A 26,850-nucleotide genomic window follows, 5' to 3' on the forward strand; every position below is an offset into this window, starting at 1 on the left:
CAGCCATTAAAGGTTTCTTTGCTGCAAAAAAATATAATATCTGTGCTTATTCATTTTTATTTATTTATTTTTATTTTATTTTTCAGATTTGGGTTCTAAGTTCAAACTATTAGAAATTGATGGGGTTAAAATTTGTCCGTCCCGACCCCCTTTGTGAGGGTCATCTACTTTGTGACCTCGGAAGGCTATACCCCAATGTCTGAGTTTCATTAAAGCACCGCTAGTTTTGTAGATTTTCAAACATTCTGGGTTGATTTATTAAACTTTTAAAGCTTTCGATTGGGGTACGTCTTTCCTCAGCTGGGACACCCCAGACTGCCTGTCATCATTATTCATCACTTTACTCCTGGTTCTTACTCGGGACAATACAACTTTTGTTATTTCAGGTGCATCCATTGAAAATGAATACTGTACTGCAGATGTAGATAGAGTGTAGACCATTCTTAAAGGTATTTCCTGTTTTGATTCAGAAAAACCAATGGTCAAAATATGGCCAATGTTGCCGAATCCTTTCCATCTGTCTAATTTCAGACATCCTGGTAAAGAATATAAATTGAGCCTACTGTATATTCAAGCTAAAACCCCTTCAATGTGAAGATACCTGGTAAATAACCAGTGGTGGTGACTGGCCAATAGAGGGCCATCATTCCCCACATGATCCCAAACCTGCATTAAGACTAAAAACATAATCTATAATAATTCACTGCGTCTGTCTGTCTGTCTGTCTGTCTGTCTGTCTGTCTGTCTGTCTGTCTGTCTGTCTGTCTGTCTGTCTGTCTGTCTGTCTGTCTGTCTGTCTGTCTGTCTGTCTGTCTGTCTGTGGCATCTTCACCCTGCCACTGATGATTCATTTAACAACCTGTATTAAGTTCCTGTGTTATTTCTTCCCCATAATCTATAACCGGAAGGTTGTGACACAAATTGGTTAAAGTTTGAATCATTCTTTATTGGGTATGTTGTAGAGAGTATATTATTATAAATATTATTTTGACATTATGTATATTGTGTGGTGTCTGATGAATTGATTGCTAATTGGCTCCAGGGTAGGGAGCATACTAACTAATTATGTATTACAGTATGTCATAATACATAATATAAATTATCCCCATATCCCCCATAATATACATAATTAAAGATAACTAAGTGTCTCTATATACAAACCCACAGTTAGTATGCTCCCTACCCTGGAGCCAAAATATTATGATATGATATGATATGATATAGTACTTTATTGTCAGTTCACACTGAAATTTGTCTTGCGACACAGCAGCCAAGTATGCAGAAACACATAACAAAACACAAACAGGACAATTTACATACATAAAGACATGAGCAATATCCACCGCTTAGATTATCCTGTGGCTACTACATCTCCTGATTAAGCCTCAAGGTCGATTGGTAGACAAAGGACCTCTTTAGTCTGACCTTATTGTATGCTGGTACACCATATCTCCTTCCTGAAGGTAGCAACCTATATTCCCCATACAACACATGCTTAGTATTAGAGGTGATATTCCTTGCTAACCTTAGGATGCTGTTATCATATGTGGATGTATAAAGTGTCTGAAGTTGTTGTCCAACAATCTTTGAACAAATGTTCAGTTGTTGCAGCAGTTGTGACTTTAGGGCTGCAGACAAACATCCATACCAGGTGGTACTACAGTACTGAAGAACACTCATAATAACAGAAGTGAAAAACAAAAGAAGAATCCGTCTACTAGCACCGAAGGATCTTAGACGGCGAAGGAAGTAGATTCTTTGCTTTGTTTTCTTACACACTGAATCAATCTGATCTTTCCATGACAAAAGATGGTCTATTACTACTCCTAGGTATTTGTACGAACATACCTGGTTGATCGGTTCACCATGAATAGTAATGGGGGATCTGTGTATCTCTGGTGGTGTACCAAAAACAATCTCTTCTGTCTTTTTTGTGTTAATGATGAGAGCGTTGTTATCACTCCATTCAACCACCTTATTTACTCTGTGTTGGTGCAGTCCAGGATCACTGGAACTATCTAGGAGAGAAATCAAAACTGTATCATCTGAGTATTTTAGAATGTATTGGTCTGGTGTGTCAGTGCGACATTCAGACAGGCATTCCTCAATACGACAGCTGTCAGTATAAAGGGTGAAGAGTACAGCTGAGCTCACACAACCCTGGGGAGCACCAACATTAGTAGTTAATGCTGATGAGAGGGTTGTGTTCACTTTCACCCTCTGTACTCTGTTAGTAAGAAAAGAAGCATACCAGTGAATTAAGTATGGATTCAGTTCCAACTGTACCATTTTTGACACTAGTATATCCGACTGTATTGTGTTGAAAGCTGAAGAAAAGTCTAAGAATAGCACTCTCGCATGATTCTTATTTGACTTATCTAGGTGTTTTGTAATTAAGTGGACCAGTGTGACAACCGCATCCTCTGTACCGCAACCCTTTTTGTAGGCAAACTGACTGGGGTCGAATTTGTCTTTGGTTATACTGACAAGATGTTGTAACAGTATTTCATAATCACTGAAGTGAGAGCTATGGGTCTGTAAACCTTATGTTCTTTTGGACATTGGATTTTGGGTAGTGGTTTTATGTGTGAGGTTTTCCAAGACAGGGGAATTGTGTGTGTGTCTACAGAGGTTTGGAATATTGGTTGCCACACTGGAGCCAGCTCAGATGCAAAGTGTTTGAGGAGAAAAGCACTGCATTCATCTGGCCCATTAGCTTTCCTTGTGTTAGTACACTGAAACACTTTCCTTACATCCTCTTCAGAGATGGTAATTCTGTCTGAGGGGGCAGGTGTTACAGCCTTCAGTATTTCAGTGCACTTTGAGGAATTGTCCAATGATTCAAATCAGGCGAAAAAGGTGTTTAGGTCATTGGAAAAGACAAGTTCATTTTCGGTCACAATAGGTTTCGTTGGGGTTGACATTCCTGTCATAGATTTCATAGTATCCCATGCCTTTTTGTGATCGTTGGCATTAAACGCATCCTCCAGACGCTGTCTATGTGCCAATTTTGCCTGCCTCATTTTCGTTTTTAACTTTTTATCTGCCAATTTAAGTGCACCAAAATCTTTGTTTATGAAAGCTGTTTTCCTTTCATTTATTACATTTTTTATATCTTTTGTCACATATGATTTGTTGTTTGGATAGATTTTTATCTCCTTTGTGGGAACAACCAGCTGTACACAAAAATTAATATAATCGTTTGTAACTGTGGTGATTTCATCTAATGAACCATCTCTGAACGTGTCCCAATCAGTCCAGTCCAGGCATGCTGCAAGTTGTTATAAAAAGCTACACAGCATATTTGTAGATTTGTACTGAAGTTGAAACCAGCTTATAACTTCTTTGTAGCTGTAGTAGCTTTTGTAGCAGCTACAAATGTCTGATGTATCATTTTATCTTCATGTCGCTGGTTTACATTGAAAATGAACGGTAGCTTTGTAGATGCTAGTGTGAACGCAACATTACATAAGGCTCTCTGACATAGCTGTTCAGGTTAAGGTGTCTGCATTGCAATGTCTGTCCTCTCCCACTGTTCTCCCCTTGCTCTGCATGATGGTTGATGACATCATTAAGTAGGTTATTCTGTCACCCTGGATCTCCAACCTGGTGGTGGCGCACCGGCGCAAAACGTGCATCATGATCTGAGAGTAGTTGAGAGTGGTGAATACGGCCTGGGGACCTTATTCCCCTCATTTGACATTGATAATGTATGTCACATAAGGACATGTCACTCCCGTCCGCATCTAAATGCACACAATGTAATGTAACATGATACTGATCACTGAATACCAGGAAGTGTTGTGTATATAGATCAGCACAGCAAGGATTACAGTAAAATTCTGATTTAGCATACATCAAATACATACACTATATTAATACTTCCTTAAATGAAAAATCTAGGTTATTCAATCATGTTTTCTTTTGTACTCTCTGCACACACCTTTGCTTTATTAAAGCCCCAGGTAACACTTGCACTTACAGTTAAGTCAAGTGTAACTTTGAAATAACAGTACCATGGGTGTACAGTTACATATCCGTAACTTTATATATAAGTATGTATGACCAAGTATACAGGTTACACACCGTAAGATTAATTAAACTCTGATAGATTTAAGGTCAAGAAAGATGGCTGCCAACCCATGCAGCCAGCTGGTTCTGCCTGAGGTTTCTTTCCATTAAAGGGGAGTTTTTCCTCACCACTGTCACTAATATTAATAAAGCCTGTGCTGTGCGCTGCCATCCTGTTGGTCAAAGGGTGTTGATTCTAAAAGGAAAATCCACGACGTCACCAAAATCAATATAGGGTTCATCCTGCAGTGCAAACTGTATGTTAGCTTATGAGATATCTAGTGCAAAGTTGACAATTGTCTGACACTAAAGCAAAGGGCATGGGGTCACTTCACTTCCTTCAGGGAACATGAATGCTGCAGCACATTTCATGTTAGTCCACCATTAGGAGATAGTGTGTGGAAGTGGATTGTGTTTTGCCCAAGGGTAAAACTAGAGGAGAGGCCATGAGGTCAAAATCAGTAGAGTTCATCCTTAAGTTTTGTGGAGGTAGATCTTGAGATGTATGGACAGTGACACTTTTGACGTAAAGGCCAGACCAAAGTCACTGAACAATATAACTCCTTGCAACAAAACTATTTTAAGGCAGGTCATAATGGTTGCAAGTAGTTGTGATTAGTTGCATGTTGCAAGGAGTTGCGTTGGTGTGGACTGGCCTTTAGGGTGGCACTAAAGGAAAGACCACTGGATCACAAAAATTATGACTGGGCATCCTCTGGGGAGCATGAAGTTCACCGCAAATTCTACTAATCCAGCCAGTATTTTTCTAGATGTTCTTTTTTTTTTAACCAAAGTGTTGGATGGATAGACAGACGGACAGGCCAACCAACCAACATGGCCATCTCTAAATAATATACTTAGGCTTACACTTTGTCCATCTTTCATAGACTTTGGCTTGAAGGACTCATAGAGGTTGTGGCTCAAAAGCTCATATAAATCAATCTATCAATCAATCTATCCATCTATCCAAGCGCCCACATATTATACATTTTGACATTTACCAAATGTAATAGTTTTACAATGAAAGTCAAAATAATGATAGAATAGGTAGTGAAATTGAGTGTTTTATTTGAGAAGGGTGAAGCAAAGTACCTACATGCATATGAGACTGTCATCACCTCAGGCAAGTCCTAATTTATACTTTGTCGAAAAGGAAAAAAAAGAATGGGAGTTTCATACATTCAAAATAAGTGTTTATGTATTTCTAGAAAACAAGCATCAACAAAACAAACAAATGTCATCTTGGGGTCCAATATAGGTAGTTTGCACGAATCAGAATCACTTTTGCTGGCAGGAATGGAAAGTGCATGACTTCTCCAGATCTAATGGGAAAAGAGAAAATAAAATGTAAATGTAGAAAATGTAGAAAGTGTGTGTGTGTGTGTGTGTGTGTGTGTGTGTGTGTGTGTGTGTGTGTGTGTGTGTGTGTGTGTGTGTAATCTTTGCATAATGTAATGATAATATACACGTATATGTATAGATGGGGTTTTCTTCATAATGGAATGTACAGGTATAATATTTGTGTACTAAATTGAGTACCTCTCCTGCGAATATTTATCCATAATACCAACCTGATGCAGTGCCACATTCCCTTAGGGACTTCATGGCGGCCATATACGAAGGTCCGAGGAATTTATCATAGCCTGAACCACTTTCTACCATCTGGAGGCACTTTGTTTTTTCCTTGAAGAGAAGGTCCTTTCCTCCATCAGAATCGAACATTCGGAACGAGTCATCAGTGCCAGTGGCACCAAACTTGGCCTGAACATAAACAATAATACAATATATTCAGCTCAGTGTTCGCTCAACAAATATCACAATGAAAATAAATAAATGTAATGAAGCTCATAAAATGGCTGCCCTAAACTACAAGTATTTAATGGCAACATTTCAACAGTGTGAGCTCAAGATGAATTCTTTCTGATTTGATACCAACCTGCTGGTCGTTCAGTATGCGCACTACCTCATCACGCATTTCTGGGCGTGTCACCACAGCGTGAGCTGGCACCTTGGCTAGGTTGCATGACTTATACTGAGTGATTGGAACCTTCTTCCCAGGGCAGACCAGATTGTAGTCAAGAGGATTGATATTCAAATTCTTATCCCATGTTGGATGATTGGCTTGATACGAGCAGGTGCGATAGGAGTGGAGAAATAGTTAAAGAGGCATGTTATACAGTATGAGTAAACAAAAGGTACGGTTGGGAGAAACAAGACGGTTTGGGGAAATAGCAGAGATTAGCAGTCTCTTACCACCACTGTTATCTGGAACAATACTGTGTTTGATGAAGGCAACATCTCCACCATCCTCGACAAGACATCTATAACAATTGAAAGGCATACAACTTACTGTGCGGAAGCGCAACACTGTGAGGATGTAGTTCAGTCTTAATCAGTTCATAACTGACCTGGATGGCACCTCTTACCTGAAGGCCCCGTTATAGCCGTAGTACCGCTCATCAGCGCTGGCTTTGCATTTGGAATCATCTCCCACAGCTCTACCACTGCCAATACACTGCTGACATAGTTTAGAGCCTGCAGGAGCTCCAGGAGCACAACTGCCACTGAAGAAGCCATCTTAAGAAAGGAGCAAGAAAGGATCTAATATAAACCATAATATCTTTTTTAAATGTGTTATTATTGCTGGATATTTCAAATCACAGTGGGAGATATGAGCACTCCGGAAGGTCTGACAACATTTGACTGTAGTGGTGACGTTAGCTATATAAAAATGCCAAGCATATTTAATAATGCAATAAACTGAGAGAGAGCGGAAGCAGAGCTAGATTGTGTTGGTGACAATTCCACACAACTGCTTACCGAAGTCACATTTCATTGTCTGGTTATGGATCAGGCCCATGGGGATGTTCCAGCCTGCAGTTCTGCCAAGGCCAGTGTGGCAGGACCTCTTGCCCTGCAGGTTCTCCCAGGTCACCTCAGAAGTCCTCTTCACCACTGCTACAGCAAAGTAGGAGGAGGCTGACACTGTGGATGAAGATACTAGTATTAGAAGACGAATGATAACTAATAATAAATAATAAAATAATAGTTTGGCTCAACAACAAAGAAAGAAAAAGAAAGAAAGAAAAAACGCCATGCTGCCACTCAAAATGGCTTCAGGTGTACTTACCACTTCCGGTGTTACTGCATTGCGCTGTGAAGAGGATTGAGATGTGAACAATATCAGTGTTGATGTAGAAGATAATCATATTAGTACAGTATATACACTACACTATTATGTGTGCAAGTGGAAATGTCAGCTTGCTCTTCTTGGACTTCAGTTCCATCTTGAACACCATCATCACACACACACACACACACACACACACACACACACACACACACACACACACACACACACACACACACACACACACACACACACACACACACACACACACACACACACACACACACACCCTGTCTTGATATACATAATACATGTATAAACTGTCACTACTTCGACTAAGCTCATCTTTGGGAGTTACTGGACTGGACCAGTGGTGTATCCAGGAATTACGTTTTGGGCAGACAAGATGTGTTAATTGTCGTCTCCCCGCGCACAATCGTAGCACTAAAGGTTTTCAAATCCACAACATCTCATCCTGCCCCATCATCCTCAAATTCCTCCTCTTGATGCCTGCTGCATCAAGAGGGACTAATTCATATTCAGGGTCAGAAGAACCAACTTCTTTCCTGATGATGTGAAACAGTATTGTATTGATGATCAGTCGATCATCAATACTGTACTGTATATCTCACTATACAGTACAGGCTGTTTCTATTTTGCCTTTTACCTGCATCATACTGCTCCACCATGGCAGGAACGAGACCACATTTCCCAGCTGTGTACACCTGTCCTCCATCCACAGCCATGGCATCAGCCTCTCTCCGCTAGGAAGCAGACAGGACAGTGGTTGTCAAACCTTTTTCATGTCAATGACCCCCGAATTCAGATATATTTAGCTGCGGACCCCCATCTGACACTATTTTCAGCCAGGGAAAGACCCATATGAAATGATTTGTGTTTATTGTGTTATTCCAAAACTTTTCAATAAGCTATGGTTAAAGTGGTTAAGCAACGGATTGTGGGGCTAATTTAGTTTGGGGCCTCATTCAAGGACACATTATTTATTAACATGTGTGTGCCACATGGAATGGGCAAAGCTATTGCCAAGCTTGTAAGCATTTACCATGATCTTCTTCACACAGTCTTCCACCGTGAGGGCTGTCTGGCATTCCACCACGGCAGCGCCGTCAACAGAGCCGAGGATGCTCCACGTGTCACATTTGCTGCGCTCGGCATGGCTCACGGCACACCATCTGATGCCACCTGCAGTGGCACTGGACAGCTCTGGAAAGCAAAGTTAAAGAAGTCAGTAATAAAACAATTAAATGCATTTATAACGTGATTGTATAAGTAATAAGTGACTGCAAAAACAATCGCTGCTATTTCTTTCAAAAAAGCTTTATACCCTGTATAACATAATGCAATGTGACATAGCTCTGTTTACAAAATGTTGTACGCCCTCCAACTGTATATACGATACTTTCCCCATTCTCAACAGTTCATTATATTTTGACACTTGCTTTGGCAATGTAAACGTATGTTTTCTCATTCGAATAAAGCTCCTTTGAATTGAATTTGTCTGTCTGTCTGTCTGTCTGTCTGTCTGTCTGTCTGTCTGTCTGTCTGTCTGTCTGTCTGTCTGTCTGTCTGTCTGTCTGTCTGTCTGTCTGTCTGTCTGTCTGTCTGTCTGTCTGTCTGTCTGTCTGTCTGTCTGTCTGTCTGTCTGTCTGTCTGTCTGTCTGTCTGTCTGTCTGTCTGTCTGTCTGCATGTCCGTCCGTCCTTACCTCGCTTCAGGGAACGGATGGTGCTCATGTACTGGGCACCCAAATACAGGAATGAATCCGTGGTTTCGGACAGTTTCACCAGTCTTTTTGTTGAGTCCTTGAACATCAGATCCTTGCCCGAGTACTCACTAGAGGAGAAGAGGCTAAAACCCTGAAAGTCACAAAGAATGTTATTAGTTATTATTTGCATTAGAAAGCCTGACAAATATGTTATATTTCTGAGTTATTAACATTAAGACATTATGTAGTCACATCTAAAAGCAATTCCTTATTCTGTCTGTCATGTCTGCAGCAATTAACACATTTATCTGGGTAGACAAGCTGTGTCTTACCTGGACAGAGGTGAGTTTTTTGTGAATTAAAGTAGCCCGGTCTGGTTCATTGGCACGGCTAACCACAGCATGGCCTGGGACCTTGGCCAGGTGGCACTTCTTATAGTTTCCGATGGGTGCTCTGGTGCCATCCGGACATAGCAACTCATAATGCACTCCATCTGCAAAATGATAAGCCAAAAGTCTTAAAAAATATATATATTTGTGTTTGAAATAATAAAACATAACTATCTCTTTTCCTATAATATGGATGATGGTCTATGCAACTTATTAAATACACAATCTTATTAAAAAAAGCATGGGAACATCCGTTTGAACCATTCCACTCATGATTGACTGGAAGAGCCTTCTACAATCTACAGTCTATGAATCAATATTAATGCTGCAGTTATTTCATATCAGAAAATGTTTGAATACTGACCACTAACTGTGCTGTGTTTGACAAAAGCTACGTCTCCAAGTCCGTCTTTCAGGCACCTACGGGACAGGTCAACAGTAAACAGAGAAGTGGTTATCCGTGAGAAGTGATATCCTGTTTTACACAAAAAAATGTATTTTACTTTCTTCTTTTTTTTTTTACTTAATGGGTTCCCAGATTGTTGCCACACATTGGCTAAATTGTTCAAAGATAATATAAGATAATGTCTCTGTAGCCTACTTGAGCAGTTTATCATGTTTGTCTATTGTGACAAACATTCTGTGTTCTACCATATGGGTACAAATAAACTAACCTGAAATTGAGCCTTTATTGTTTTATATTGTAATTTATTGTAAATCTCTTTGGCAAGGCAATATGTTTTTCCCCACAGTCGTGTCAGCAGCTTTGAAGTGGAACTGATCAAATATAGGTAAACAATATACATGTTACAATAAAGAGGAACATGTAGTACTCACTTGAATGCACCTGCATAGTCATAGTAAGGATTGGAGTGTGACCTGGAGCAGTCGGACCCGCATAGCTGACAGAGCTTGGGATATGTACTACGGTCAGCTCCTGGCACACAGCTGGCCGAGAAGAATTCACTCACCGCTACAAAACCACAACAGTCATATTTAATTTAAGGAGATGACAGCAGACAGACAGACACAATTCCTACAGTAATAATCAATATAGGTACCTCTATTAGACAGTGTCTAAAACATTGATAATGTATGCACCTCTTTAATACAAATGGAAACCTGGATTGACCAACAAATTGTTGGAGGAACCCAGAGGAGAAAAGCAAATGCAGTCTTGTTTAAAAGCACTATACAAGTACAAGCGACCTCTCACCCTTCTCCACAGGTTTATCCTCGATGTCTGTCCACTGGATTTGTTTCGATGCTAACAGAGTTCCTATGGGAATGTTCCAGCCTGCAGACTTTCCTAATCCTGTGTGGCAGGACTTCCTTCCCTTGAGGTCATTGATGCTGTTGACGGTGCCCTTCTTTACCACAGCAACAGCGTAGTAACAGGTGTCTGAAGCTAGTTGTATACAAAGGAATAGTTTTAAAGTGATAAGAACATCAAAATCGAAAGACAAATAGCCATAGCCTAATTAGGAGAACTAGTTGCTGCACCAGTTACTAATCTTACATGGGCCATAGTCCTCAGCAATAATGGGGTGCAGTTTGTAAGGAGCCAAACCAGCTGTGTAAATATCACCTCCATCCAAAGTGATGGCATCTGCTTCACCAGCCTGTCAGAAAAGAATATTTATCTTGGTAAATGATGATTTTAGAATGAGGGGTTATATATCTCTTTTAAACCAGTGTAGTTTTGGTGTTAACAATCAATTAAATATCCTGGCCCTTGTTTGCCTAGGTCAGCTTATGTAGAATATTTGCAGAGAATAAAGACAAAATGAATTGGATCAAGGTAGTGGCAGTAGTTGCCTATCTCTATTAAGTGGATTAGTTCTCACCTTAATTGCCTCTATGCATTCGCGGGAGTTTTGTCTTTGCACACAGCCAAACGAAGAATCTATGGCTATGAGTGCTTTACATTTGATCATTTCTTGGCTGGATTTCAGACACCATCTGATTTTGTTAGTGGGAGCCGTAGACACGAACACTGTGGATAAGGATAAATCCAGAGATTCTTGTTTATCTTGGTACATTAATTTTGTTTAAAATATGCTAAAAATTATTCAATTTCCACTATATTTGACAGAAATATATCAAGGACAACATAATAATAATACAAGAAAACTCTTTACCAAGGCTTCCCAGCATCAACGAAATAAGGAGAAGATTCATGTTGGATTGTGGTAGTCTCCAAATGTGCACAGCAGACTGCATGGTTCAGTGAGAATAGCCTATGGTTTTTATAGAAAATGTCAACGTGGGCTGATCAAACAGAGAAGGGTCATAGTTTGGTCAGGGTTTCCTAATGCATGGCTCTGTAATTGTTCACTGTGAACACTTCTTCATCTGCATGATGAAAGAGAGGCTGGAAATTCTGATATTTCATCATAATGGAAAGTAAAAGATAAGTACCCCTCTGGGCACAGGTCAGGGCAGGTCAGGTTGTGGCCTCCTGGTGGTGCTATAATAGGCCAATGTGAAAAGGGTGACATTTCTTCTTTGAATGGCAATTGGATGATTTGAGGCATTTTGTTCCAAAAATGTGTTTTGCAAAAATCCACCTGTTGGCCAATGTGAAAAGGGTGGGACTGGGATATATTCCTCAGCTTAGTAGGAAAGTCACGTAAATTGCACGCTCCGTTCATTATTTGAGGTTTTTTGTTCAAAATGGGCCGATTCTAAAAATGCCTTCTAAAGCCTGACCTAAGTTTTCTGAAAAACTTCAAATATAGCAGCATCATTTATTTATTTTTTATTTTGAATACTGTACAGAACCCCAAAATGGGTTCCTGGCCAGAAGGTGTAAAACACCAAAAAGGGTTCCCGCCCAGAATTGTGAATTACTTGAGGTTTGAGCTGACACTCAGGTTACAATAGTAATAGTTTACACAATCATGTGAACTTTGACTCTGACCACTGACACAGCAGTGATAGTGTAGTGAAACCTCTGGACCAGGGAAACCACAAACTACACAGCCAAATCTGGAGTGTTAATTATACTTCTTCCTGGGCCACAAATGAAGGGTTTTCATTTTAACTTCAGTTTTTCAATTCCCCTTTATTATAGTGCAGAATCACCACAAGTTGTCTCTGCAGACTGCTTTACATACAGTATAGAGTAGAGACCTGATGTTGTCCTCCCAGCCCAGAGCAAGCATTTTATTAATATTAGTGACAGTGGTGAGGAAAAACTCCCCTTTAATGGAAAGAAACGTCAGGCAGAACCAGGCTGCATGGGTTGGCAGCCATCTTCCTTGACCTTAAATCTATCAGAGTTTAATTAATCTTACGGTGTGTAACCTACTGTATACTTGGTCATACATACTTATATATACTTTATATGTAACTGTACACCCATGGTACTGTTATTTCAAAGTTACACTTGACTTAACTATAAGTGCAAGTGTTACCTGGGGCTTTAATAAAGCCACGGTGTGTGCAGAGAGTACAAAAAAAACAGGATTGAATAACCTAGATTTTTCATTTAAGGATGTATTAATATATTGTATGTATTTGATGTATGCTAAATCAGAATTATTTTACTGTAATCCTTGCTGTGCTGATCTATATACACAACAGTTCCTCATGGTATTCAGTGATCAGTATCATGTTACATTACATTGTGTGCATTTAGATGCGGACGGGAGTGACATGTCCTTATGTGACGTACAGTATCAATGTCAAATGAGGGGAATAAGGTCCCAACTGCTACCAACAACAGACCCTGTTCTTATGTACAGTATGTGTTTCTGGTTTATGGTATTTAAATATTCACTGTACGTACATGTTGACATACATCATTGCCAAAGGTCAATCAGAGAAGCCTAAACTGAGAACTTACATGATCGAAGAACAGAATCAATACAATAAACAATCAATATTGTGTTACCCTAGCTGCTCCCTAGGACCTTGAGTCTGACTGGATGTTTAGAGCAGGGGTTTTCAACTGATTGTGAACCAGGGACCACCACCCTGACTTAGAATCAACCTGGGGACCACTATTGTGTTGGGTGGGGATATGGGCTAAGATTAGTGCTTTTGTAAGTTAACACTTGCTATGCATCCCATGTGTATACATACCACTGTTTCTCAACCGTTGACTACTAGGCATACTGTATTGTATTGTATCTGTATCATAGACTGTAAAACAATTGGACAAAGCGTTCCCCGGGTCTAACATGGACGTAAAATGAAGCCTGTAATTCCTTGCACTGTAAGTCGCCATATTTCTAGATCCGTTTGGGCCCAGCTGGCCATTGGCTGGCTCCATTTGGGCCCAGCTGGCCATTGGCTGGCCCAGACAACGAGGCGGGACTTCCCCCCTTACTCTTCGTTGGTTTTTATTTTGACTGAACGGGGGGTGGCTCCCGATCATAGACTGTAACGGTAGCCACGCCCCTCAGAACATACGCGACTTTATGGTCATTTCTTTTATAATTGGGACCATAATTTTCCAAAAAGAATATTATGACATGAGAAATGAGACTTTAAACTAGTGACTGGAAGTATTCATGACCATGTTTATTAAGGTAATACAGTCTAGGTGAAGTTGGGCCCAAATACATGGGCCTCTATGGAGCTATGGGTTTTTTTGGGCCCAATGACAGCGCCACAACAGGCCATTATATGAACTTTCAGGAAGTCCCGATTTCCTTAGTGGCTTCACAAAATATCTGTCTGACTGCCCCCCTGATCTGTATCTGTATGCTGCAGGGCGGGTCCTTGGGGTCCATACGTCACCAGGTCATTCAGTTAATCAGTTCACGGTTTCAGGAATATTGCTAATATTTGGTTTTCTTTGCTTGGAATACCTATGTTGCAACATCTACTCATCTACTGTATGTGGTCACTGATTATGGAAAACAAATAATGGTGTGTCTTCCAGTAATTGAAAAGGCTTTCAGATATGTAGTTCTACAACTCATTTTACCCATATTTGATTATGCCGATGTCGTGTATCAAACCGCATCTAAATCCAATTTGAACAGTCTCAATATAGTTTACACAACAAACTTTGCAGATTTATCCTAGGTTGTCCTTTTACAACTCACAATTGTACTATGTATGAAAATCTTGAGTTGCCCTCTCTCACTATAAGAAGACAGCGTCATTGGACCCAGTTTATTTTTAAATGTAAACACTTCAACTATCCACAATATCTCAAACTGTTTCTAGTACCATCCACTACCAATTACCAGTTGAGGCACTCGGCTCAACCCTATTTTTCTGTTCCAACAGTCTCCAATGCTTTAGGTAAGAAAGCGTTCATATTTAAAGCCCCCTCTAATTGGAACAATTTACCAACACATATTCGAACCATCTCATCTTTTAATATGTTCAAAAGCGCACTGTCTTCTTATATTACGACCTCTTGTACATGCCCATGACCATCTCACTCCATTTATTTATTATTTATTTATTCATACACTATTACTTAATATTACTTACTTACTTACTCCTCTTCGTCCCCTATGGGACATAAGGCTTCAATAGGATTGTTCATTCTAGTTTCTTACTTTATTACTAATAAAACGAAGCTTGCGAGTCAGTTCAGTCAGACAACCTCAAGGGGGTTCAGGCCATGCTCAAGGCGCATACTATACTCAAGGGGGGTTAACATGCTGCATTACTATGTGGGCGCATAAGTGTGTGCAAGTCTCACACGTCATTCGCCGATGCGGCAGTCAACTGACCAATTGGGCAGGCTACTTAAGCTCACTAGTCTGCATGCTCTTCCTGCCTTCCTCTGCTGTTGTATGTGATGTTTTCTCCCACCACCACCACCCCAGCACCACCGGTGGGCTCTGCTATCTATGCTCCCAATGGGGGGTTATTATATATCTATCTCCCTGCTCTTTATGTTTTATGTTGTTGCTTAATCGTGCCGAGCAGGGAGAAATCCAGCAGAGCCGAACGTCAAGTCAAATATCATAATGCACACTTGTTACTCATTCTGCAATAAATATTGGTTAATCTATTCGTGAGTTGTCTGACTGAATATTACTTAATATACTCTCATGCAAACAATGAATTTATAATCAATGAGATTAACTAAATGTTTCTTTGCATCAAAAGTTCTCCAGTGCTGAAAACCAAATTAAATGTATCTTAATGCTGACCTATAGTGACAATGATACTGACGGAACAACTTTTCCATCTTGTTGCTACTCTGCTTGTCTAGTGCAATACCCTGTTTTGTGTTGTTTTGTGTTTTGTAACTGTTTGTTTTTCTTTTCTTTTCCTTTTTTTCTTTTCTGTTAATTACCTTGTATTGACTGTATATTTGTGGACCCTCTCGAAAACGAGATATTGTATCTCAAGGGGTACTCCAAATAAAGAATTTCAATATATATGTAGCTAAATTATGGTAATGATCTGTTAAACATGTTGTCCAGGCCTTGCATGAACTGGAGATATGTGCAAGTGGATTGTGTTTGGCCCAAGGGTAAAACTAGAGGAGAGGCCATGAGGTCATCCTTAAGTTTTGTGGAGGTAGACACTTTTGACATAAAGGCCAGACCAAAGTCACTGAACAATATGCACATTACAACATCCTTGCAACAAAACTATTTTAAGGCCAGTCATAATGGTTGCAAGTAGTTGCGAGTAGTTGCATGTTGCAAGGAGTTGCGTTGGTGTTGACTGACCTTTAGGGCCAACCAAACAACATGGCCATCTCTAAGAAATATACTTAGGCGTACACTTTGTCCATCTGTCATAGACTTTGACTTGAAGGACTCATAGAGGTTGTGGCTCAAAAGCTGTCAGATTAGAACCATTCATATAAATCAAGCTATCAATCAATCAATCCATCTATATATCCATTTATCCAAGCGCCCACATATTATACATTTTTACATTTACCAAATGTAACAGTTTTACAAAGTCAAAATAATGATAGTCTGATAGAATAGGTAGTGAAATTGAGTGATTTATTTGAGAAGGGTGAAGCAAAGTACCTACATGCATATGAGACTGTCATCACCTCTAAGTCCTAATTTATACTTTGTCGAACAGAAACAACCTATTTTCACCTGAACACAGCAACACCTTTTTCAGTCGAAAACATGTTTTTTTTATCGAACAGTACATCATGGTCATTCGCAAAAGTATACTTTTTTCTTTAGTGTTCATTTGTAAAAAGTGTAGTAGTGCACAGCATTGTTGTATATAAAAAAGAATGGGAGTTTCATACATTCAAAATAAGTTCAACATGTGTTTATGTATTTCTAGAAAACAAGCATCAACAAAAGTGTCATCTTGGGGTCCAATATAGGTAGTTTGCACGAATCAGACTGAGTCACCTTTTCTCAACTAGTTCTTTTGCTGGCAGGAATGGAAAGTGCATGACTTCTCCAGATCTAATGGGAAAAGAAAACATAAAATGTAAATGTAGAAAATGTAGAAAGTGTGTGTGTGTGTGTGTGTGTAATCTTTGCATAATGTAATGATAATATACATGTACGTGCCATATGTATAGATGGGGATTTCTTCATAATGGCATTAAAAGTGTGTACAGGTATAATATTTATCCTGCGAATATTTATCCATAATACCAACCTGATGCAGTGCCACATTCCCTTAGGGACTTCATGGCGGCCATATACGAATGTCCGAGGAATTTATCATAGCCTGAACCACTTTCTACCATCTGGAGACACTTTGTTTTTTCCTTGAAGAGAAGGTCCTTTCCTCCATCAGAATTGAACATTCGGAACGAGTCATCAGTGCCAGTGGCACCAAACTTGGCCTGAACATAAACAATAAGGTATATATTCAGCTCAGTGTTCGCTTAACAAATATCACAATAAATAAATGTAATGAAGCTCATAAAACATTTCAACAGTGTGAGCTCATTATTTCTGATTTGATACCAACCTGCTGGTCGTTCAGTATGCGCACTACCTCATCACGCATTTCTGGGCGTGTCACCACAGCGTGAGCTGGCACCTTGGCTAGGTTGCATGACTCATACTGATTGATTGGAACCTTCTTCCCAGGGCAGACCAGATTGTACTCAAGAGGATCGATAGTCAAGGTCTTATCCCATGTTGGATGATTGTCTTGATACGAGCAGGTGCGAGAGGAGTGGAGAAAGAGTTAAAGAGGCATGTTATACAGTATGAGTAAACAAAAGGTACGGTTGGGAGAAACAAGACTGTTTGGGGAAATAGCAGAGATTAGCAGTCTCTTACCACCACTGTTATCTGGAACAATACTGTGTTTGATGAAGGCAACATCTCCACCATCCTCGACAAGACATCTATAACAATTGAAAGGCATACAACTTACTCTGCGGAAGCGCAACACTGTGAGGATGTAGTTCAGTCTTAATCAGTTCATAACTGCCCTGGATGGCACCTCTTACCTGAAGGCCCCGTTATAGCCGTAGTACCGCTCATCAGCGCTGGCTTTGCATTTGGAATCATCTCCCACAGCTCTACCACTGCCAATACACTGCTGACATAGTTTAGAGCCTGCAGGAGCTCCAGGAGCACAACTGCCACTGAAGAAGCCATCTTAAGAAAGGAGCAAGAAAATATCTAATATAAACCATAATCATTTTTTTAAATGTGTTATTATTGCTGGATATTTCAAATCACAGTGGGAGATATGAGCACTCCGGAAGGTCTGACAACATTTGACTGTAGTGGTGACGTTACGCTATATAAAAATGCCAAGCATATTTAATAATGCAATAAACTGAGAGAGAGCGGAAGCAGAGCTAGATTGTGTTGGTGACAATTCCACACAACTGCTTACCGAAGTCACATTTCATTGTCTGGTTATGGATCAGGCCCATGGGGATGTTCCAGCCTGCAGTTCTGCCAAGGCCAGTGTGGCAGGACCTCTTGCCCTGCAGGTTCTCCCAGGTCACCTCAGAAGTCCTCTTCACCACTGCTACAGCAAAGTAGGAGGAGGCTGACACTGTGGATGAAGATACTAGTATTAGAAGACGAATGATAACTAATAATAAATAATAAAATAATAGTTTGGCTCAACAAGAAAGAAAGAAAGAAAGAAAAACGCCATGCTGCCACTCAAAATGGCTTCAGGTGTACTTACCACTTCCGGTGTTACTGCATTGCGCTGTGAAGAGGATTGAGATGTGAACAAAAATTATCAGTGTTGATGTAGACGATAATCATATTAGTACAGTATATACATGTGTGCAAGTGGAAATGTCAGCTTGCTCTTCTTGGACTTCAGTTCCATCTTGAACACCACCAACATCATCATCATCATCATCACACACACACACACACACACACACACACACACACACACACACACACACACACACACACACACACACACACACACACATACGTCTTGATATACATGTATAAACTGTCACTACTTCGACTAAGCTCATCTTTGGGAGTTACTGGACTGGACTTGACTTGACAAAAACATTAGAATCCACAACATCTCATCCTGCCCCATCATCCTCAAATACCTCCTCTTGATGCCTGCTCCATCCAGAGGGACTAATTCAGATCAGGGTCAGAACCACCAAGGCTGAGGAACAACTACTTTCCTGATTATGTGAAACAGTATTGTATTGATGATCAGTCGATCATCAATACTCTGTATATCTTACTGTTTCACACAAAACATGTTCATTCTTATATGTCTACAGGCTATTTCTATTTAGCCTTTTACCTGCATCATACTGCTCCACCATGGCAGGAACGAGACCACATTTCCCAGCTGTGTACACCTGTCCTCCATCCACAGCCATGGCATCAGCCTCTCTCCGCTAGGAAGCAGACAGGACAGTGGTTGTCAAACCTTTTTCATGTCAATGACCCCAAAATTCAGATATATTTCCCCATGTGAAACTATTTTGAGCCAGGGAGGGACCCATATGAAAAGATATTATTCTAAAACTTTTCAATAAGCTATGGTTAAAGTGGTTAAGCAACTGATTGTGGGGCTAATTTAGTTTGGGGCCTCATTCAAGGACACATTATTTATTAACCTGTGTGCCACATGAAATGGGCAAAGCTATTCCCAAGCTTGTAAGCATTTACCATGATCTTCTTCACACAGTCTTCCACCGTGAGGGCTGTCTGGCATTCCACCACGGCGGCGCCGTCAACAGAGCCGAGGATGCTCCACGTGTCACATTTGCTGCGCTCGGCATGGCTCACGGCACACCATCTGATGCCACCTGAAGTGGCACTGGACAGCTCTAGAAAGCAAAGTTAAAGAAGTCAGTAATACAATAATAAAATGCATTTATAACGTGATTGTATAAGTAATAAGTGTCCGTCCGTCCGTCCGTCCGTCCGTCCGTCCTTACCTCGCTTCAGGGAACGGATGGTGCTCATGTACTGGGCACCCAAATACAGGAAGGAATCCGTGGTTTCGGACATCTTCACCAGTCTTTTTGTTGAGTCCTTGAACATCAGATCCTTGCCTGAGTACTCACTAGAGGAGAAGAGGCTAAAACCCTGAAAGTCACAAAGAATGTTATTAGTTATTATTTGCATTAGAAAGCCTGACAAATATGTTCTATTTCTGACTTATTAACATTAAGACATTATGTAGTCACATCTAAAAGCAATTCCTTATTCTGTCTGTCATATCTGCAGCAGACAAGCTGTGTCTTACCTGGACAGAGGTGAGTTTATTGTGAATTAAAGTAGCCCTGTCTGGTTCATTGGCACGGCTAACCACAGCATGGCCTGGGACCTTGGCCAGGTGGCAGGTCTTATAGCTTCCGATGGGTGCTCTGGTGCCATCCGGACATAGCAACTCATAACGCACTCCATCTGCAAAATGATAAGCCAAAAGTCTTTAAAAAAAAATATATATATTTGTGTTTGAAATAATCTATTATAATATTAGAGAACTTGTACCCAACACATGGCAAGAAACCCAAAGCCACAACAGCTACGTCGCTATTGCAACACCCACAACACCATCTTACACACTACAACCACACACACTCACACGGCAGTGACGTCACACACTTACCTTCGCAGTGTTCGGGACCTATCTCCTCCTATCGCGCCCAACGCCAACACTCGACACCACCCGCCAAAAAATGATCATTGCAGTGCCACCAAAGATGCCTCCCGTCCTCACTCACGGTGGCAATGCATTTGTTTACTACAAACATTATCGCCCGAAGCACCCACACCCCCGGAACACTGTTGCCCTTTCACCACGCTAAATTCGCCAGGTTTATGCAAGTGAGCACAAATTACATGTGAGAAAATTCATTCACAAGCCCACAAATGCCATTCAAATGCCATTCAACACACACTACGACTCGCTTACAATTCGCGAACCTGGCAACACTGCCCTGTCTTCTAATAGGCACACACTAGCTCTCAGAAGTCAGAATCTGATCCTGATCTCCCGCAGGAGAAGAGAAACAAGGAAGACGAAGGAGAGAAATTGTAGCCTCACTATTTTGCTTATCGAAACACACACACACACACACACACACACACACACACACACACACACACACACACACACACACACACACACACACACACACACACACACAATGTCATGTCAAAGGTACCTCTGGAAGCCACACCTCTGATGGGTCGGGTTTAGTCTTAAGGGGTGTGTTTTTTTCACCCACTGTGTAATACAATGAATGGACGGTAGGTGGCAGTAGTACAGAGGCCAGAGAAACTATAAGACAAACGCACATGGAATGGGAAATAGAGGGGGGGAAATGGAAATTGTAGGGTTTTTATTTTTGGGATTTGACTTTTCTACTGATGATTGTACGCAACAACAACTATTGCATTGTGTGTTTGAGCTGACAGGCCCCTTTTTATATCAATCAAGTCATCTCAGGTCATCTCAAGCGGCAGATGCAAAAATAGTTTTTTATATTAAAATTATATATATTTTTAGGGCCATGTCATGTGCTCTACCTGCAAACCCTTTGTGATCTATAACTTTTGGGCACCGCTTAACGTCAGATCAGGGGTTTTGTCGGCCAGTGCCAAAAATGCTCCCCGACAGCATAATCGGAGCAAATACCGGGCAGTGTGAATGAGCCATAACGTGTTGACTACACTACACTACACTAATAAGGACACATAATAATAACTAATAACCCATCCGTTACTACATGTGGAGTCAACTCCCGCAATTTCCTTCTTCCCATAGTGCGCGGCAATGTAACTCTGGGATGAGCGGTCGCAAAGCGGCCGCGAAATTCTAGTAAAACATAACTGTATCTCTTTTCCTATAATATGGATGATGGTCTTCTATGCAACTTATTAAATACACAATCTTATTAAAAAAAGCATGGGAACATCCGTTTGAACCATTCCACTCATGATTGACTGGAAGAGCCTTCTATATAAGAGGCGACTTCTACAATCTACAGTCTATGAATCAATATTAATGCTGCAGTTATTTCATATCAGAAAATGTTTGAATACTGACCACTAACTGTGAGGTGTTTGACAAAAGCTACGTCTCCAAGTCCGTCTTCCAGGCACCTATGGGACAGGTCGACACACAGTTTCAAGGGTATAGACTAAACAGTAAACAGAGAAGTGGTTATCTACCCTTTTAGGCAGCCTTAAATTCACTGTCATCTGGGGACCCCCTGTTGTTTATTGTCAAATGAACAACACAGCTGTAGCAACATTGTAGGCAGCGACTTTCCTACTAGAATACTAGATACTAGTAGATAGTAGACTAGTACTTAATAAAATAATAAAAGATAGCAATGTTATAATCTCATAGCAGAATATGTACAGTAATGTTGTTGTTAGTAGTCCAATGAACATAGAACTAGAAGCAATGGCATTCAGGACTAAGAAAGGGGAGGAGCCAAACCCTGATATCCTGTTTTACACAAAAAAGTGTTTTCCTTTCTTTCTTTTGTTTACTTAATGGGTTCCCAGATTGTTGCCACACATTAGCTAAATTGTTCATAAGATAATGTCTCTGTAGCCTACTTGAGCAGTTTATCATGTTTGTCTATCTGTGGGTACAAATAAACTACGGTAACCTGAAATTGAGCCTTCATTGTTTTATATTGTCATTTATTGTGAAGCTCTTTGGCAAGGCAATATGTTTTTCCCCACAGTCGTGTCAGCAGCTTTGAAGTGGAACTGATCAAATATAGGTAAACAATATACATGTTACAATACCTAAAGAGAAACATGTACTCACTTGAATGCACCTGCATAGTCATAGTAAGGATTGGAGTGTGACCTGGAGCAGTCGGACCCGCATAGCTGACAGAGATTGGGATATGTACTACGGTCAGCTCCTGGCACACAGCTGGCCGAGAAGAATTCACTCACCGCTACAAAACCACAACAGTCATATTTAATTTAAGGAGATGACAGCAGACAGACAGACACAATTCCTACAGTAATAATCAATATAGGTACCTCTCTTACACAGTGTCTAAAACATTGATAATGTATGCACCTCTTTAATACAAATGCAAACCTAGCTGGATTGACCAACAAATTGTTGGAGGAACCCAGAAAAGAAAAGCAAATGCAGTCTTGTTTAAAAGCACTATACAAGTACAAGCGACCTCTCACCCTTCTCCACAGGTTTATCCTCGATGTCTGTCCACTGGATTTGTTTCGATGCTAACAGAGTTCCTATGGGAATGTTCCAGCCTGCAGACTTTCCTAATCCTGTGTGGCAGGACTTCCTTCCCTTGAGGTCATTGATGCTGTTGACGGTGCCCTTCTTTACCACAGCAACAGCGTAGTAACAGGTGTCTGAAGCTAGTTGTATACAAAGGAATAGTTTTAAAGCGATAAGAACATCAAAATCGAAAGACAAATAGCCATAGCCTAATTAGGAGAACTAGTTGCTGCACCAGTTACTAATCTTACATGGGCCATAGTCCTCAGCAATAATGGGGTGCAGTTTGTAAGGAGCCAAACCAGCTGTGTAAATATCACCTCCATCCAAAGTGATGGCATCTGCTTCACCAGCCTGTCAGAAAAGAATATTTATCTTGGTAAATGATGATTTTAGAATGAGGGGTTATATATCTCTTTTAAACCAGTGTAGTTTTGGTGTTAACAATCAATGAAATATCCTGGCCCTTGTTTGCCTAGGTCAGCTTATGTAGAATATTTGCAGAGAATAAAGACAAAATGAATTGGATCAAGGTAGTGGCAGTAGTTGCCTATCTCTATTAAGTGGATTAGTTCTCACCTTAATTGCCTCTATGCATTCGCGGGAGTTTTGTCTTTGCACACAGCCAAACGAAGAATCTATGGCTATGAGTGCTTTACATTTGATCATTTCTTGGCTGGATTTCAGACACCATCTGATTTTGTTAGTGGGAGCCGTAGACACGAACACTGTGGATAAGGATAAATCCAGAGATTCTTGTTTATCTTGGTACATTCATTTTGTTTAAAATATGCTCAAAATTATTCAATTTCCACTATATTGGACAGAAATATTTCAAGGACAACATAATAATAATACAAGAAAACTCTTTACCAAGGCTTCCCAGCATCAACGAAATAAGGAGAAGATTCATGTTGGATTGTGGTAGTCTCCAATTGTGCACAGCAGACTGCATGGTTCAGTGACAATAGCCTACTGGTTTTTATAGAAAACGTCAACGTGGGCTGATCAAACAGAGAAGGGTCATAGTTTAGTCAGGGTTTCCTAATGCATGGCTCTGTAATTGTTCACTGTAAACACTTCATCTGCATGATGAAAGAGAGGCTGGAAATTCTGATATTTCATCAAAATGGAAAGTAAAAGATATAGAATGAAAAAGATAAATACAAATGGAACTATTTAATTTGGAATCAAAAGCAAAATGTCATCCTAGACAGAACATAGATAATACATAAGGTTATTTTTTTTGTATTACAAAATGCCATTCATTCATGCTAGTGTATGAATGTGATGTTGTTCTTATTGATTCATACAATTAACCAGATAAATTGCTGCCCAATTGCTTTGTTCACAGTGAAACAATAGTTTTGAATTGTTAGTGTTGAGCGCCAGAAAGGGTTTTGAGTTTTGACATACAGAATTTGGATAAAGTTAACAACAACACTAATTTATCACATGAGGCATAGACGAGTCAAGTAAAAAAATAAAAGATTATTAGTCTATGCTGTCAAAGCAGTAAAATATGCCCAATGCTCTATAGTATAGGTTGTGTATCAATAACTGACTTAAAATCAGTTTTGGGTCAAATATTGATATACAGTATACATAAAGGAACATTGAGCAATTCTGAATATGTCATTCAAAATAAGCACTGGCAGTTGGCCAACCACTTCTGGCACTTCTTGTGATTTATTTCAGGTTAGACAAAAGAGTGGACAAATTCACCTTTTCCCTCTGAAAAAAGTAAAAAGACTGTGTGACCCACAATGCAGTGTTTGCCGAGTCAACATTACCCAACAGTAGAACTAAAGTACATGTTTGATCTCTAACGAACTAACACTAACTGATTCATGAAGACCTGCACATAAGATTTTTAAGATATTCAAATACCATGGCCATGCACTTTTACACTTTTTAAGGGCAGATGAAGCCATGATGAGTCATAGGAGGTATCTGTCTTTGTTTAACCAACTAGTGTCTGTAAATGAAGGACTCATGCAGTTACACTGAAACCACTTATATTTTCCACTCTATCATTATTGAATAATTTAAATTGTCCGTTTCTGAATGATTTAAATGTCCGTTTCTGAAAGAGTGTCAAAATAATAATAATAATAATAACAATAACAATAACAATAACAATAACAATAATAATAATAATAATAATAATAATAATAATAATAATAATAATAATAATAATAATAATAACTAGAAAAAGTGCCCCTCTGGACACAGGTCTCCACCAGGGCAGGTCAGGTTGTGGCCTCCTGGTGGCGCTATAATATGCAAATGTAAAAAGGGTGACATTTCTTCTTAAGCCATTGAAGGATGATTTGAGGCATTTTGTTCCAAAAATGTGTTTTACTAAAATCCACCTGTTGGTGGCGCTATAAGAGGCCAATGTGAAAAGGGTGGGATAACTTCCCAGACAGTATATAATATTTATTCATTATGAACACATTTAGGCCTGAAGCTGATTCTAAAAATGCCTTCTAAAGCCTGACCTAAGTTTTCTGAAAAACTTCAAATATAGCAGCATCATTTATTTTTTTTGAATACTGTACAGAACCCCAAAATGGGTTCCCGGGCCTGAAGGGGTAAAACACCAAAAGGGGTTCCCGCCCAGAATTCTGAATTACTTGAGGTTTGAGGCGAGCTGACACTCAGGTTACAATAGTATACAGAATCATGTGAACTTTGACTCTGACCACTGACACAGCAGTGATAGTGTAGTGAAACCTCTGGACCAGGGAAACCACAAACTACACAGCCAAATCTGGAGTGTTAATTACACTTCTTTCTGGGCCACCCATGAAGGGTTTTCATTTTAACTTCAGCTTTTCACTTCCCCTTTAGTATAGTGCAGAATCACCACAAGTTGTCTCTGCATTTACATACAGTATAGAGTAGAGACCTGATGTTGTCCTCCCAGCCCAGAGCAAGCATGTTATTAATATTAGTGACAGTGGTGAGGAAAAACTCCCCTTTAATGGAAAGAAACCTCAGGCAGAACCAGCTGGCTGCATGGGTTGGCAGCCATCTTCCTTGACCTTAAATCTATCAAAGTTTAATGAATCTCACGGTGTGTAACCTGTATACTTGGTCATACATACTTATATATACAATTACTTTATATGTAACTGTACACCCATGGTACTGTTATTTCAAAGTTACACTTGACTTAACTGTAAGTGCAAGTGTTACCTGGGGCTTTAATAAAGCAAAGGTGTGTGCAGAGAGTACAAAAGAAAACATGATTGAATAACCTAGATTTTTCATTTAAGGAAGTATTAATATAGTGTATGTATTTGATGTATGCTAAATCAGAATTTTACTGTATTCCTTGCTGTGCTGATCTATATACACAACACTTCCTGGTATTCAGTGATCAGTATCATGTTACATTACATTGTGTGCATTTAGATGCGGACGGGAGTGACATGTCCTTATGTGACATACAGTATCAATGTCAAATGAGGGGAATAAGGTCCCAACTGCTACCAACAACAGACCCTGTTCATATGTACAGTATGTGTTTCTGGTTTATGGTATTTAAATATTCACTGTACGTACATGTTGACATACATCATTGTCAAAGGTCAATCAGAGAAGACTAAACTGAGAACTTACATGATCGAAGAACAGAATCAATATTATATATATATATATATATATATATATATATATATATATATATATATATAAACAATCAATGTTGTGTTACCCTAGCTGCTCCCTAGGACCTTGAGTCTGACTGGATGTTTAGAGCAGGGGTTTTCAACTGATTGTGAACCAGGGACCACCACCCTGACTTAGAATCAACCTGGGGACCACTATTGTGTTGGGTGGGGATATGGGCTATAAGATTAGTGCTTTTGTAAGTTAACACTTGCTATGCATCCCATGTGTATACATCCCACTGTT

General features: G+C 39.9%; 1 protein-coding gene across 1 annotated transcript; it reads right to left on the bottom strand.

Annotated features, from left to right (window-relative positions):
* Positions 1–5,349: 5,349 nt before the first annotated feature.
* Positions 5,350–25,966, bottom strand: LOC310871213 (serotransferrin-1-like; the record flags this gene model as incomplete). The annotated part of the gene is made up of 26 exons (XM_083782704.1): positions 5,350–5,393; positions 5,643–5,832; positions 6,008–6,192; positions 6,325–6,392; positions 6,498–6,648; positions 6,892–7,071; positions 7,869–7,965; positions 8,265–8,425; positions 8,927–9,077; positions 9,687–9,735; positions 10,153–10,288; positions 10,532–10,723; positions 10,835–10,937; positions 17,203–17,387; positions 17,520–17,587; positions 17,693–17,843; positions 18,088–18,267; positions 18,991–19,087; positions 19,362–19,522; positions 19,634–19,784; positions 19,945–20,105; positions 21,754–21,809; positions 22,492–22,627; positions 22,875–23,066; positions 23,178–23,280; positions 25,928–25,966. 26 exons carry the CDS (start codon positions 25,964–25,966, stop codon positions 5,350–5,352), a joined length of 3,387 nt encoding a protein of 1,128 aa, XP_083638830.1.
* Positions 25,967–26,850: the final 884 nt, after the last annotated feature.

This window comes from Protomyctophum parallelum (genome assembly GCF_964188405.1).
Source record: "Protomyctophum parallelum genome assembly, chromosome: 14".
Lineage (NCBI taxonomy): Eukaryota > Metazoa > Chordata > Actinopteri > Myctophiformes > Myctophidae > Protomyctophum > Protomyctophum parallelum.